The sequence below is a fragment of the Cupressus sempervirens genome, chromosome 10 (assembly GCF_028749045.1).
Source record: "Cupressus sempervirens isolate cs-2001-9-10 chromosome 10, ASM2874904v1, whole genome shotgun sequence".
Classification (NCBI taxonomy): domain Eukaryota; kingdom Viridiplantae; phylum Streptophyta; class Pinopsida; order Cupressales; family Cupressaceae; genus Cupressus; species Cupressus sempervirens.
The window spans coordinates 288985674-289002997 of NC_143127.1; the positions used below are offsets into that span (position 1 = coordinate 288985674).

The 17324-nt window shown below is 35.7% G+C and overlaps 1 protein-coding gene across 1 annotated transcript in view; it reads left to right on the top strand.

Annotated features, from left to right (window-relative positions):
- Window positions 1-16396, top strand: part of LOC149533791 (ankyrin repeat-containing protein At2g01680-like) — a 45508-nt gene extending 29112 nt beyond the window's left edge. Inside the window, exon 3 of the mRNA XM_089804203.1 lies at window positions 14935-16396. Coding sequence (XP_089660329.1) covers window positions 14935-15801 — 867 coding nt within the window. The 3' untranslated portion in view covers window positions 15802-16396. The remainder of the gene's footprint in view (window positions 1-14934) is intronic.
- Window positions 16397-17324: the final 928 nt, after the last annotated feature.

Here is a 17324-nt window from a genome sequence, read left to right on the forward strand (position 1 = left end):
TTACTTTGACTAGTGAGGTGATGATGTTTGTATATGTTAAGAAGTAAAGTCCACACACTACTGAGAGGGAGGGCGCAAGGGGTGGGGGTGTGTTGGGGGGGGGGGGGGGGGGGGGGGTGAATCAGTTGGGAGCAATTAAACTTAAATCCAAACTCCAACAATTAAAACAATGACGTGCAACTAGAGAAAACCATAGACCATAGCACAATGATTTGTTGACTAGGGAAATCCCACAAGATAGTATACTAAGATATGTTAGGAGCCAATTACAATGCATTCAGTACAACAGTTCTTGTTAGAGGACAGATCTTTGTTAGGAGACCTTGAACCCTTGTTAGAAGGGTCTAATCCTGTTAAAGGTTAATAAGGAAACTACACCCACTGTCTAAATTACTCCAACAATTGTGAAGATCAAAACTTCAGGATAACATATCCAAAGATAGTGAACTGACTGATCTGCAACTTACTTGCTAAAATAGTTCCTTTGAAGCCCAATATCATCAATGAAACCAATCTCTGCTATGCTCTGGTCATCCAACATTCAAGCTCGCATCAACTGACCATATACATCACATACACGATACATGGTGCTTTCCATCTAAGGAAAACATCTTTCCTTTATACCCTTTCCAATAACTAATTAGGTCGGCGTGTTAGAGCTTCCCCAATGTACATGTGATTACATAGGACAACACTAAGGAATACACTCCTTAACCATCATTACAATGTTTACATTAAGGTGGCCACATGTTACAATACAATTAATACATTTTACAATGATGATCAATACATCTCCTTAAACCTAGTCGGCTGCCAGTCAAACATAGCACATGTTTCACTTCAGTGACATTTCCAGAATGATCTTTGAACCTTGTTATCATGAACATGTCTTTTACCATGATCCAAGCTTGCTGACATTTCTTCAACCTTGCTGTTAAGATACAACCAATTTACTACCAATTGTCTCTGACAATATTTCCTGTACATTGGTCTGCTACCAGTTGTCACCAAATGAACTGTAACTCAACAAATACTCAACATAAACTCCAATGAACATAGATATGATATCTACACTCATCTGTGAACACAATCCTAAGCTTGCATAGCTTAACCTGCTATATGCCAACTTTGCTGTGTCAGTAATCTCCCTGCGATATACAAAATCCCTTTGTCATGATCACATAAACATATGTTGTCATCAATGACAAAACCTGTCATCAATACAACACATAAACAACATATCCAAGTGCCAACCCGAACCTCTATTCCTAGCAGTATAATTTTTTTTTCTTTTTTCTTTTTCTGAGTTTTTGAGTTTCTGATAAAATGAAATGCAATGAACAAATTGACTTAACTGAAACAAACAACTGCATATCAATTCCACACTAATCTGAAAGAAATCTGATATTTTATTATTGACAAATCAACATTATAGGAAACCATACCTGTTGACTGAAACTGATAATTCTGGGCATAAAATATGGCAGGTCTGCTACAAATTTGCCCTTCAAAGTTGAAGCCTACTGCTGGTATAGTCTGTATAGCCAAGTAGACAATGTACGGTTGCCCATGCAGGAACAACTAGTTGATAAAGTTTGTACAGCCCCTCCAATATTTTATCCATGCTACCACTCTGAGTCAAACAACAGTGACACCAACCCTAACTGAAACAATGCAATAAGCAGCTGTATGGGACGCCAATCTCCTACCAGTGTACAGCCAACAAGAATGCACCATGAAACCCCAACTCAACTACAACAAGTCTGATATGTAGGTTGCTACCAAGGAACTACACTCAGACTGATGTATATGTCCTTTACTGCAATTTCCAGCACCCTCTAAAATGATATAGCTGAGCTGGGATTGTATTTTATCATCAAACTATCTGCAACTTCTTTTCTCTTCCACTAATCTGTAAAATTTTACTAAACTTATATCCTTCAAATGCTCTGCAAGCTAAAAACTTGATCAAATATCATTCACTGATACTTCCAGCTACGGGGTATTATCCAAGCTGCTTAGAATCAAAGGGTTTTTGTACTCAATCCTTTGAAAAAGTCCAAACTTGAATGGTGCAGGAGCAACTCAAGAACAAACTGAGGATCCAAGACAAAGGAGATCCAAGTAGAGTAGGTTGAATACAATAAGGCCGCATAAGTCATTTGGGCCAAACATGTAATAAGCAAAACATATTGTAAGCCAAAGTTGGTATGATTTTGTAACTTATGACCATTTAGGGACAATATGGCAATGCAAGGCAAAGTGGGTTCAAATATGTAAGACAAACCATTAGGCCTTGCTGATGGGGCCATTTCTTGATGTATGAGTCAGTTTGGAAGTGTCAAAGGTCCCTAGAGGAATCTAAGGGCGAGTTCTCCAAAAGTTATCAAGTTGCACAAATGTTGTCAATGACAACATTCACAACATTGTGGCAAACTAAGCAAGTAGTTGCCATTGGTCACCTACCTTTGAAAATTGGTTAGGAACTGTTGGGAAAACATTGAAGTAGTTCTGTAATGGCCTGAGGCAAAAGTTGTTGAAGTTGGCAAGTTGTTTGGAAGGAATAAACTGTGATTTTACCATAAGTTCCATGCATTTTCCTGTACAGTTCTGTTTTGTTTGGATTGGTAGCATTGAGCATGTTATAGATCTGAATAGTGCTCTGAATTAGCTTCCTATTACAGTTACTTTGAAGGTCTGAAGTGCTAGTATAAGGATTTGGTAAGCAATTTACTATTGGCTACCTGAAACCCTATTGGCTACTTGAAAGCCTTTCAAACCTAGGGTTTGAAGGCAAAATATGGATTTTGGGCTTGCATCCTTCAGTCAAGAGTCCTGATTTTCTGGGGTTTGCAAGGTCCACCCATGTCCTTGAAGATTTTGGAGGTCTTTGGTCTGTCCAAACAAATGGCCATTTTTGGCAGGAAGACCTAGACCTAGCATTCATATGTGACAGGCCAGTTTGGATGAGAGCAGTGTTGTTTGTGAGGTAAAACAAAGTGTAGGAGGGGTTTGAATGCTTTGGAGATGTTGAGTAGGTTGTGTTCCATCTACTAAAAGTGTTGAATCCATTTGATTGTAGTGATAGAGCAATCAAATACCTTTTTGACAAATTGTTCAATTAGGCCTCTAAGCCTAAAAGGTAGGTTAATGAAGCAACTGTGGCCAAATGGATTGACCCAAGTCTGAAACGTTGGTGTTTGTTAGAAGTCCGAAAAGGGTATTTGGAATAGGATCTTGTTTGGGAAGACCAATTGTTGGTCAAAAGTGGCATCCCAAAAACCTATTAGGGTGACCTAATTGGACTAGTGGGCGTAGTTGTGACTTATAGAAGGAATAAGGTGTTTTGTGTCTCTTGGAACCTCAAAACCACTCAACTTTGTGTTCTTTTGACTAGTGAATTGAAGTGGAAACCAAGCACTCAAAACCCTATAATGCGAGTATGTCTAGTCTATGGAATACAAGGCATTGTTAATGTGGGACTTCGATGTGTTGTATCCAAAGTCTCGTGAGGGTACTGAGACCCTAGATAACATGTTTAACATGTGTTGATGAAGGTGCAAGCATCTCCGAGTGTAGAGAAGTTTGGGTTACTTGGTGTGGTTGTAAAGACCCTTGACTAAGGAGTGGCTTAAGGGGCCATTGTGAGGTGAAAGACCATCCAATCTCCCATAACCTCCTCATCATTGAAGCTCTCCTGAAAGTGAAAATTCTTAACCAAAGATATGCAAAATGAGCTCTCAAACACCTTTTTTTTCAGCTCTAACCTTAATTTTGAATTAGGGTTTCATTTTCCCTTCTTAATCATAAAATAACTTAGTTATTTTATTAAAAAGTGATTTATAATATCACCTTTACATTACTTTATTATTTTAATTTGGCATCCTTTTATTATAATATAAGTTGTTTGTCTAGGAAAATGAGCCCATGATTATAGTTTATTTTATTATAAAGTAATAATAATATTACTTTATCCTATCAATTTATTTAATTCCTTAACTTAGGCAATATTGATATTTCATTATTAATCCATAAATTGTGAATCTACGCTTAAATTTGAATTTCGTTTGAAGTAGTGTTGTTACCTGGGTGTGTCGGGTCAAAAAACCAGCGCATTGGGTTCCCGTACGCCCCCGGTGTGGGTATGTCGCACACCCAAGTACCTCCACCTCACAAAAAGCGTGGCCACACTGCGGCCACACTAGTTGGAGCACCTAGGTGGGGATGCGGGTGTGTTCGGGGTGCGGGGGTGCGCGCTCAGGGAGTGGCTAGGGTGTGTGCGGGGTGTGGCCAACATGTTGGCTAAAAAGTCAAAAAAATAACATTTCTTGCAATTGTTTTTTATTGTTTCTTTTAGCAAGGTAACCCTGATTTGGTGTGCGTCCCATGAGGTCTATTTCATTTTTGGTATTCATATTTGAACAATGAATTTTGAATCTTTCATCTTTGTCATTTGATAAATTGATGGTCAATGGTTGACTTACATGGTACTATGTGTGGTTTATATTTTTCATTTATCATTATCATTATTATCATTATGTTTAAAAGTTTTAGCATTGTACTAAGTTCAATGGTCATTGGTAATGGTTATGAAGTAGTGTTCCACAAGGACGAGTCCCCAATGCTTTTTGGCTCGTACTCGTCCTGGGGACAAAACGAGGACGCGGGGACGGATTTTTGCCTACCCCAAAGTTGTCCCCTTTTTGCCAAATTCGGAAACGTCCCTGAAATGGCAAAAAAAATTGGGTAGGAAACTTGGGGACGACCAACAGTACCGGGGATGGCTAGCTGTCCCCGAAACTTCTAGCCGTCCCCTTTCTTCCAGCTAGTTGGGTAAAGGCAAAACAATAAATTTTACTTTTTGTGGGTATCCGTAGTTGTCTTAAAGACATAATAAAAATGTGGAAACCATATTTGTCCATTAAAACACTAAAACACTAACTCTTCTACTCATTTTAAGATATGATGTACTTGCAAAGAGGGAAAAAAAAAACATAGAGCAACAGCAGTAGCAGCAGTGAGGAAAGATTGCATTTAGTATTTCTATTTACTACTTACTACATTAGTTGCACTTCTCTTTATTCCATTCTGATTTCATGCATAATACTTGGAGACTTTAGGCATTTTGATTTTACTACGTATGTATGTGATATATTATAATGGAGGTACTTAATATTTGTCATTTGATAATTTTCCATATATTGATCTTCTAAAATGTCTATGGTGAATGGTTTATCAATGTTATGATATGCATACTTGAATTTTGTCTCTCTATATAAAAAAATCTCCTATATTTTTAATCGCCGTCCCCTAAATTTTGGCTTTGACCTGTCCCCGTATTGGAAACATGTCCCCATCCCCTAAAACATTCCCGTCCTGGAAACTCTTTGGAGCATAGTTATGAAGTTTCAAGTTTGAACTTATGGTTCATGAATCACATTTCAATTTTCTATATTCAACTATATTTGGTATGTTATATTGAAGTATCATTTCATAATTAGCATTTTCAGTCATATATATATACTATGCAGCCCCCCCTGTACCCCCACCTTCCCCAAATTGAGGCCCTTGTTTTTTCCTGCACCCAAAACTTGTCCCGACGTCCCCCCACACCACCTCACTCCCGCGCAAGTGTAACACTGGTTTGAAGTGCCATGTTTATTGATGAAGATTGAGTACTATAGACTAAATGACAATTTCCTCCTAAACTTCAGGGATTATCCTAAAAAATAGGAGACTAGGTCAGTTCATCCCAAATCGGGACCTTGTGAATCTCCTTTATTGTGGGTACCTTTGAAGCCACTGCCATTGAACTAGGAGTTCCTCCTAAAAATAGATGCACTCAAAGTGACCAAAACGATCCCAAAGATCCCTAGATGCCTCCTAAATGACTTTTAGTCAATCTCTTAAAAATAGGGATCCCTCCTAAATTTTAGGAGACTATTGGCAACTACCCAATTCTGTCAGAAAAGTACATGCATAATTCTCTAAGCCCCTGTAATGTCCCTTAGTCTTTCGGTTGATGTTCACAATCTCCTAGCTTATAAACCTTCAAGAAAGTTCGATCCCTACCATGCTTTAGTTTGGCCTCCTCTGCATAATGCTTTGTACCAAAGTCCTTCAAGAACCCTTCGACCTCTTCCTTGATTCCCAAAGGAACTTATAGAGATTTTTCTTGTCATCTTCATCTTATAAGAGTAGTCTCTCCTTTGTTTTTTCTTGAATATCTTATTATAGTTGTTCTGATATCTTTGTGTCAATGTTTATTTTTCTCTTAATATATGTAAGCAAATGTCCTCTTTAATATATAGGTGTCGTGACTGGTTTGTTGTCTGGTATGTTCAGATTTGGGGAAAGTTTTTGCTAACTTATTTTATACCATTTTAATAACTCAACAATGGTTGGTTTCCTTACATTGTATCCATCATATTTTTTCTCATCTTATCATGCCTTGTCTTTTCTTATTAGCTATCTGTGATGAACAGAATACTTTCTTTGTGAAACTTGATGGTTGCTACCTTTTGTTTGTTTTACTATTCCATCTATAACTGCAGATAAAATATTTTGGCTTATAGTTTTCTGTATAGCTTCCTGATTAAGTCTCTGTCTTTTCTGCCACTCGTGATTGTTGGCTGGACTGTAATTCAATATATATTTGTGCAATAAGATAACAAAATGCTGAGTCCGATATGAATAAGTGAATTTGAATGATTACACTGCTAACTGTATATGTTATGCAGTCTCCAGTGAGTAGTAAGTAGCTGAATATATTGTTTACTTGACTAGCCTGTGATTCTCCTTATTGATATCTAATTGTGACATGATTCCAATCTGCGTGAGCTAACTCTATTGCTTACTTCCGTCTATGTTAAGATGGTAATTGACAACTTGGGATGATTTGAGATTTGTTGTTTGCATTCACTGATTGACTCAAATGTTTGCACTACCGTGGATTATACCCTCTCAACTCTTTCATTGTTTGAATATTTGACGGCTGGTAAATGACAAGAATTTCCATCTGTAATCTCTTCTTTGCAGTTCAACTTAAGCCGAGTTGGATAGGGTAGCACTGAAAATGGATTCCCCAATCTGTAGTGCTTGATCTGAGCACTCCCTCTAATTCGATTCAATCACTATTTCTGGTACTGTAAAAATGGAATAGGCCTTTGGCTCCATCGTCATCCCCATCACTGACTTGGTTTTATGTCAGTCCTCTATTTCCGACAAATATTCTCCTGACCCACGTATCTTGTTGATTGTAAATGCACAGAGTTCCCTGATTGGACGTTTGAAACTATATTCTCCTATCGCTCGTATTGTCAACTGGGACGCTTCAGATCCAATTGGTATTATGTGATGGTCTCTCTACCATTCCCAATACCCCCATGGCGCCGGTGACAAGGATATTATGTATCACTGCCTCTCAATATTCAAACAGACTCGTTGATCAGATGCCTCGACAAGGAAGCACTATATTTGCTCTTACAAAGTATTAGATGCCCCATCTTCAAGTCCTCATCTGCTATTTCAATCTGGATATGTCTCGATATGTTCCTCTATGTAAGCTGGCTGCAGCATATAAGCATTGAATCTTGTTGGCTTTCCGTCATCCTTCTCCATATCCTAGTGACCTCAAATGTTGGATTATCTTCCGCTCCCGATGGTTCCCCCATGATTACTTGTTCTCTTCCCTTACATTCTCCCTGAATCATCTCTCCTGATTCTCCCCCTTTTCTTCCTCGATGACCTTGCAAATATGTATCCATCCAAAAGGTATGAGTTGTGAATATTTGTCAACGTGGATGTGATTTATTATTATTTGGTTCGTATAACTATCAAGATAACTATTAGCTAAACTAGAGATAGCTAGTTTAATCATATTTATTTAGTTTTCTCTTGTTATTATAATATATTTATTATAATTACTTTCTTCATATATGTATTCATATATTATCAATAATATATTATCATACTAAAAATATTTCATTTGTTTATTTCAGTTCATAAAAATGATTTAATATATTTAAACTATATTGTAATACATTATTTATTCTTTTATTATTGATATATATGTATATATATATGTATATATATATATATATACATATATATGTATATATATATGTATATATATATGTATATATATATATACATATATATATACATATATATATATAGATATACATACATACATATATATATATATATATATATATATATATATATATATATATATATATATATATATTTTTTTTGAATAGTTATCTTATACATATTGATATTATGATATCATATTCATAATAGATTTATGAATTAATATTTATCATTATTTATTTAATTTATTTATAATGTTATATTATATTTAATTTAATAATAAATTATATTATAATTTATTATTAAATCGATTTACTCAAAATAGGGGACATGACAGCCCCCGTACTAGTTTCCTCTACACTCTGACGGCCTATAGGAGCCAAATGATAGGCCAACATCTGCTCATTTGCTTGTCACCAAGGAAAGGTAAAAAATTGGCAACATTACAGAAAAAATGCCTAGGTAGATTTGAGAGAATAAATTGGAAATGACCTTGAAGTTGACTGCATTCGAGGGAATTGGCTGGAAATGTGAAAATGCTTGAGCAGGTTTGAGAGAGTAAGCTAGACACAACAATGCAATTTTGCAAACTTTTTGCGAAGGCATGGAAATGATAAACTAAAAGGTGGGCACATTTTAGAGGATAATTTGGAATTAATTGATGCAAGGGAAACCCTTAAGTTGGAAATTCTCCAAATATGGGTGCAAATTTATGACTCAGCTGGAATTCCTTAATTTTGGCCCTTCTACTGAGGATTCTCACCTTTTCGTTGTAGAATTTTTTGTTTTGTTAAGGCTTTTTATTATATTAATACGCTGGGATGGCCGCCTTCTGCAGATTGGATTTGTCATATAGGCTGTTGCAGTTTATTCAACTAGGTTTGTCATCAATATTGCTGTGGTAATGGATAATTAATACTGCTCCTTTGTGATGCAGAGAGCACAGCAAAAGTGTGCCTTATGGGCCTTCCACAAAATTTCATTGTAGAACCAACTCCACCCCAGCACTCCTTAATCCTTACTATGTTCATAGACCTAAAAGGCCTAATTAGGCTTGGATTACAAAGCAAATACCAAGGAATGGGTACATAGAATCAATCCGAAACTTAAAATATATTATTCCCCTCAATGCTTAGGTAGGGATTCACATTTATAATCTTTTCCAACCTTTCAAATGAATGCAAGAATGTTGCAACTTTTAAGAATAATTTCTCAACAAGGGCAAAATTTAAAACCCTTAATTAGTCATTTATAACTTTCACAAATGGAATAATTAAACCAATTACTTTTGTGACATTCAAGAACAATGAATTACCAACATTTCCCCTAAGTTGTAGTCAAATCCAAGCAAGGAACTAAAAGTTATTGCAATTTCTACAAAACTGTTCATATTATGACAAAATCTGACCAGTCTTCACCAAAACGGACATAACTTCTTCCAAACGTAATGAAAATCGTCCAAACCAAAACCAAATTAAAGCTAACTCATATAACTTTCTAAAAATATAAGTTTCAGATCTGTAGCATTCAAAATGAGTTTGCACTAGCCAAAACATCAGAGAAATTACAGGAAAAAACAACCAGAAAACTGAAATATACAACATCAAAAAAAGTTTTCTTCCATTCCAAATCCTTCCTCCAACTTCTCTAACTTACAATTTCGTGCTTTGGAGACCAAATCTGTATAATTTAGAATCACATTAAACTTTCCAACCAACTTACAACTACCCATTAACATCTTTAAAACAACTTTTAAAAAGTTGTCACCAAGTTGCCATTATAATTTTGACAACTTTTGAACAACTTTTACAATTATTATCCAAATGACTTCAAACTTTCCATAAACCCTTAAAATATGATGAAAATGAATTTAGGACTCAAAATAACCATTTCCACTCTACTTTGATACATTTGAGTGGTTTTTTCAGACTTGACATGTTTCAAGACCTTGTAAGTTACTATGTTTTTAATGGCTTTTATAGCCTTACAAAATAATTTGAATGAACTCCAAATGGTATTTAGGTCTTTACATAACATTGAAACTATATTAAAGACAATGTAAAATATGAATTTATCCACGAGGCATCCAGTGAATAGGTGCTCCTGCACCACTTTGCTTGCTGTTGGACTAGGCTTGGTTAGCTTCTTAGAAAATTGTTAAGTCTTAGGGTAAGACAATTTCCTTGCTTGATAATTTCCAAATGTTTGAAGCATTGCGAGAGTGGGTGTTAATGGAGGGGCATGACAAGAAGCAAATCTTCCAAGATGAAATAGAATTTCTTGGAGTGATGATTGGAAGTGGCTAAATAAAATGCAGCCACAAGTTAAAGGGAATAGTCATTTGTTTCTTGATATATTTTGTAGTCTTGAATAGTGCCAATGATATTTAGGATGTATAAAGTATGTACATTGTCTCTTTTCTAAGATTTCAAAATTTCGTGAATCAATGATGGATGTCAAAACAAAGCCATTCAATTGAATAGAAAGCATTTCAGTGGCATTGAAACTAGTGCCTTGTTTGGTCAGACCATTTATTGTTCAGATAGAAGGTTCCAAAAATGTTTTCTTTGCAATCTTGTTGAAAAATAATGGAAGTCAAAAAATAACTTTGAATATATAATTGAGTCATCTTTAGGAATCATGAGCTTAGTTACTTGTCTAGAGAAAAATAAATTTTTGCAATCATTGAAGCCATCAATAAATGATGTGATCTTCTCTTGTGAGAGATGTTTTTAGTATATCATAACAACAAAAGTTTAATGTTTTTTCACGAGCAAGTGAATTGGAGCATAACTTTGTCAATGACACTATTCTTGGTGACACAATCTTATTATGCAGTATAATTTTGAAGTCAGTAAATTCCAAGAAAAGATATTTGCCTACTTGATGCTCTAATATTGGAAATGAAGCATATCAACATGTTTCAAGGAAAAAATTCTAAATAATGTATTTCAGATAAAAAATGGAAAGAAATTTTTACAATTTGTAATGTGGGAAATAGGGCTCTTAGGCTTATTGGCATTACATTGGAAGGACAATGATCCACTTGAATCAAGGATTCTTGAGCACGAGGATGATTTAGTGGTCCTTAGTTGGGGAGTTGAAAGATGAGTATGTAATTGAACAAGATCCAGGGTGAAATATAATAAAAAAGTGACTTTTGCATGCATTGAAAAATAGAAAGCTAACAAATAGATTCCAGCAAAATATTCAAGAAGTACATATTGCAACTGACCCGTGGAATGAATTTTGGGCGAAAGCAAAGGGATGCAATTGCCTCGGGCAACTTGTTCTTAGGAGTTGCTTGGGGGGACTTGCCCTCGGCAGTTTTAGATTTAACAACCTACAAATTGTAGATCTCTGAATGTTTAAATTTGTATCTTTCTTCCTGTGTTCGCCTCCTGTTGTAGCACATAGAAAATAGAGTATATGTTGGGTATAAACGGGATGCCTAGGCCAGACCCCCTTTTTGGAATTAGCCATGAAATTGTATGTAATAGAATTAAATGTGTGCTGTTAGGTAGCAGAAGCTAGATAAAGAAGGCATAGATCTGAAAACTACTTTTTGTCTTCAATGCCTCAGATGCTTGTCTCTCACTCTTGAGGACTTGAGTGCTTGAACCTGAAGTTGTGATGAGAGAGCTTGAATTGAATGGATGGATTGATATCAAAATGAGGGAGGATAACTTTCTTTTATGACTCACCAAGCATTTCTAGGCGTTAATTTTGGAGCAAGCAAACACAGGTTTAAAATTCCCACTTCTGCAAGTCCACTTTTAAATAGTTGGAATTTGGGACTTAACATTAGGAGTGCGTTGCTCAAGGCACAACTTGTTCCCTCTAACGTGGGTTCAAATTGGGACCAAAGGTTTGGAATACCGAGGAGATGCCACAATTATATGCGGAATAGAGTTGGATCCGGCATATTGGGTATGTGAGGCCAAAAACACTAAAATAGGGCCTAGGTGAGCAAGAAATTGCATAGGGATGCGATTTGCGATACTGCATGTTGGTGTAATTAATTAATCACCTAATTACACTTTACTTGAGCTTTCTTAGAATTATGCATAACATAGTAGTTTGCATATGTGACACTTCGGGAGTTGCGCATTTAGTTGAACATGGTGTAGGAGAAATTCCACTTAAGGCTGCCATAGTTGTTATCACATTCCACTTTATGTGTTGTCTCCACCTTTAGTGCACTTATAATTTTATCATCCTCCACATTTTGCTCAGATTTCATTGCATAATGGAGGATGATTAACCTTTGGTTGAAATGTGATTCCACCTGTTTGGGTGATAAGTTATCTCCTTATTATCATGTTCTCTTATTGCCTTGCCTATATAAGAAGACACATCTACATTGCACCCTTCCATTACCTTAGACGAGCTCAATTAATTCTGTTATTGCATCATTGATGAGAATACAGTTTGTTCTTGTCTATATTTGTCTCTCTTGATTTTGTGCTATATATTGGCATCTAGATCTTTGATTGTTGCTATAGGCGAATTCTGACACTAAACAATCCAAAATACCTTCCTCAATGGGCCGATAGACTAATACAATTAGTACAAGAACACAAGAGTTGGCGCAAAAATCATCTTATCGATTGTATTTTTAATGTTTATTTAAATTTTAACAATAATTTTTGTAAACTTGCAAGAACTCCCAAATGGAGTACATGGACCATGTAATAATTAAAATGTATTAGATTAAGGTTTTGGATGAAGCAATCCTCCCTCAGTGGTTGTCTTGATGTACACCAACATTTATCAAGGCATCAGATATGTCAGCCATTTTGATCATTGGGCTAGATATTTGGGTTCAAAATTTATTGTAATTATATTTCATAGTCAGTTTCCGACCAGCCTTAGTCATTAATGAAGTTGAAATTGATACATGTCACTGACTTGAAGAAGAATTATCAAAATCAATTGCGCAAAAAATTGATGCACAACCAACCTTATCTACAAGCCAAAAGATTGATGAAATCTTGAATAACTGGGAGAAATGATGCCCACCTACCAAGAGAATCTCATATTGATACACAATAAAAATAAACATCAAAGGGTACAGCCCATAAGCAACTGTTGATGCTTGACAGCATACTTGGCTGTTCTGATTATTATAATGATATATTTGGAATAGGCAAATTTACGCAGGTATTTTACTAAACAAGTAACACATTATGGCATATTAGGAATCTATTGCTCAATACTTGATATGTAGACACTAACAGCTAGTAAGTAGGCTATATCAGTTGAACTCAGTTGTCAAATACTGTTTTCTAGAAGCCTCCTTGTGCCTTTGTAAGATCCATTCGGAGTAGTGCAGGGGCATCCAAATTTTTGAATGTAAATTGTATTTTGCAATTAATAGAGAAGCCCCAGACCACCTGTCTCTGCACTAATCCTCTATATTCTGAAGTTGAGTTTTGGGATTTGTTGTCTCACAGGCTAGGCAGGACTTAAGTGAAGCTTTTCATTGTGCACCAGTGCCTCCCAATATGAGTTTGTTTAATGAAATGAGTCTGTTAAGTATCCTCTACAACAGTCACACAGGCATTTGTCACGCAAGAACACCAAGCTTCTTGTATCCATATCCTTACATTTGGTATCCATGTGTGTTCACAGATGCTGTATTTCTCGCAATAAATCTTTTTCCTTCTTTGGTACTTAATTTGAGCTCCAACTTCTGCATTTTCATTGTTAATGTCCTGCAAATTTTTTCTGCAATGTCAAGTTTGGTTTTGGGAATTATTGTATTGCAGGTAAGTCAGTACTCGAGCAAAGCTTTCCCTTGTGCATAGGTGCCTTGTAATATGAGTTTTTTCAAGTATATCATCTAAAACAGTTTCACAGGATCACCAAGCTTCTTATATTCAGACCCCTCCATATGGTATACATGTGTTTGCACACTGCTATATTTCTGAGACTTTTTTCTTTGATACTCAATTTGATCCAATTTCCATTATTTTTATTGTTAATCTCCTGCAACTATTCTCCATATTTTGAAGTTGAGTTTTAGTAATGTCATCTTGCAGGAGAGTCAGTACTTAACCTAAACTAAATATGATTTTGTCAAGTATCTTCTATAGCAGTCACACAGGCACACATCACATAATAACACCGATCTTATTGTATTCAGTTTCCTCCTTGTGGTATACATATGTATTCAGACATGCTGTATTTCTCGTGATGTATCTTCTTTTCTTTGCTACTCAATTTGAGTTCCAACTTCAGCATTTTTCATTGTTAAAATCCTCACGGATAATTTTTAAGAATAATTACTTGAGTATGGAACAGGTAGTCTAGCCAGCACCTATGTTGTGCCACAAACTTTTTGTTGTTTCAACTCGGATTACTTAAAGCTGGACTAAAACTTCTGTTGAGTAGTTAATTTAATGAGTCCAACTGAGATAACTGATCTCTTTATGAGTTAAGGAATCGAAATTTAGATTTCCAGTTTCCCCTATCAATTTTTGGCCAATATAGATGGTCCATGTCCTGTGAGGAAGGTCTAGCTTTTTGATTTTTTAACATGTCTGAAAAGGAACTCTCTGTTGAATTAATTAAGCAGCAGAAGTAACATGTTAAGGAAAAAATATCAAGATCTCATGATATTACTCTCTATGAGATGACTTGTCTTTGCTTTACATAATAAATATCTAGGACTTAAAAATGTCTGTAATTTTCTAACTGGGATAATGTCCAACTAAAATTTTTGTATTTGCTCCTCGACTGAAACTACTTCCTTGAGTCTTGCTCTTATTACATTAACCTAATTTATATGTACCATACTTTCAGGTATACTGAGAATATACCTCTTTTTTGGTGCAGATAGTAAGAGAGCTATTGTCGTACCCTGACGTCAACGTCAATGCTCTGAACAAGCTGAAACAAACGGCTCTTGATATTGCAGAAAAACTGCCATGTACTGAACATGCCTCAGAAATAAAAGATGCATTGCGAGAAGCTGGAGCAGAGAGTGCCAGAAATATAAACCAACCTGTAGACAGAAGAGAACTAAGGAAATCTGTTAGTGATATAAAGCATGATATGCATACTCAACTTATACAGACTGTGAAAACAGATAAACGAGTCACTAGAATTGCAAAGGATTTGAAGAAATTGCATAGAAAGGGGTTAAACAATGCCAATAACTCAATGACAGTTGTCGCTACCCTTATTGCTGCCATTGCTTTTGCAGCTATATTTTCTGTGCCTGGCCAATATATGGGTCAGGGTCCTCGTGCGGGAGAAGCTTTGGTAGTCCGTAAGGTAGCATTCCATGTGTTTTTTGTCTTCAACTCACTGGGCTTGTTTATATCTCTAGCTGTTGTGGTGGTTCAAATAACACTAGTTGCATGGGAAACCAAGGCACAAAGGAAGGTGGTTTTTGTAATTAACAAACTCATGTGGCTGGCTTGTGTTTGCATTTCTATCTCTTTTATTGCATTAGCACATATTGTTGTTGGTCACAAGGCAAGGTGGGCTGCAATTGCTGTAACAGCAATAGGTGCATCATTTATGATAGCAACTTTGGGAACCATGTGCTACTTTGTTTTTAGGCATCGAATTAGAAAGTACAAAGAGCAGTCTCAGAGGAAGATCAGGAAGTCCACTCAAAGTAGGTCATACTCATGGTCAGTTTACTCATTATCAGACTCGGATATGTCTGAATATGAAAAAATGTATGCGTTATAGAAATCTTTTCAACAGTCTCATCATATTCTATATAGAGAATGATGCCAGACTTGAATATAAATATCTATAGGCAAGTGCATTGCGTTATGGAGGTTAGGCAGTACTGCTCGCTTGTATTTAAAAAGGTTATAATTCAGAAGAGATAGAGATTCATTCTGAACTAGAATACCAAAGATAATGTATTGGAGAGTCAATGTTCGACTTATTCTAATTAAGAGCATTACAGAGCTGTGTTTACTAGAATCAAAGTAGATTCCAAGGCAAGATAGTTTTCAGAGATTATTCATTCAAGGCCCAACTTCCTGATATCTGGTTGAGGAATATTTTATAGAAAGTTATAATTCATTGTCAGAAATATCTGGTGCACAGGTTTCCAGTCCATTTGATCAATAAGGCATCAGACTTACAATTTAGATTAGAATGAAGAAAAATTCATGCAAGGGGAATTGGAGTTTGATCATCTTAAGAACAATTTTAAGGCACTAATATAAGTTGATTATAGCTAGCAGGCAATTGAGCCTATCATGTATAAATTTATCAAACAAGATTGAGTACAAATATTTCTATACTAAAAAATATTTATGCATTTAAGGTACATTGCTGCTTTCTATTTTAGTGAGTAGCCGTCTCAACATTTAGGTATGTAATGGTGAATTTACTGCTTTCTATTTTAATGAGTAGCCGTCTCAACATTTAGGATGTAATGGTGAAATTAGCAACACCCATGTCTTTTCCTATTCACTTTTGGCTTATTTTGATGGGAGTGTCTTAACAATTATATATTGACAAATGCCACACTTTTGGGTAAGTTTTGGTTCATGGGTTAATACATATCCATATCTATTTACTCACATTCGCATTTGTTCTCACATTTTCCATTTTACCTATCATTATTTCTTTCATTTGCACTTACCTCCATACGTTCACCCCTTCCTGTTGGTGTGGACATCATCTTGTATCTAGTGTTTTCACTAGTTCCCAATAATAGACTTATTCATATGACTTAAGTTTACGTAGGTCCTAGGCATCCTAGAATATTGACTAATTCTTACATGATCTTATGTCATTTTTTGACTTTACAAGCAAGGCATCTCATTGTATATCTCATATTCAATCAATCATCTCATGCTCCCTAATTATACACGTTATCCAAACATTCTCTCTTGTGGAAGGTATCTTGAATTCTGAGGGATTTTGAGGGTGTTGAGGAGTCTGTTCAACTCCTAAATGGTATTAGTGCTAAATAAGTAATAGGTGGAGGAGGAAGTATAATACTCTTTATAAATCTAAGATTCAAGTGTCTAAGCTTCTCACAAATGTGTCTTGCCCTTGATGAAAGGGTGTGTAAATTAGTCATTTATTAATGAACTTTTGAATAGGCTCCACGGCTAGCTTAGATACTAGTTGAGGTGGGAAACTTTCTATGCTCCTACTCTTGGAGGATCTGAATATGGCATTGCTTCCTTGGATTCTAGGACTTAGTCTTTATCATCTTGATTTGTTGGTTGTGAGGCTTCTATTGA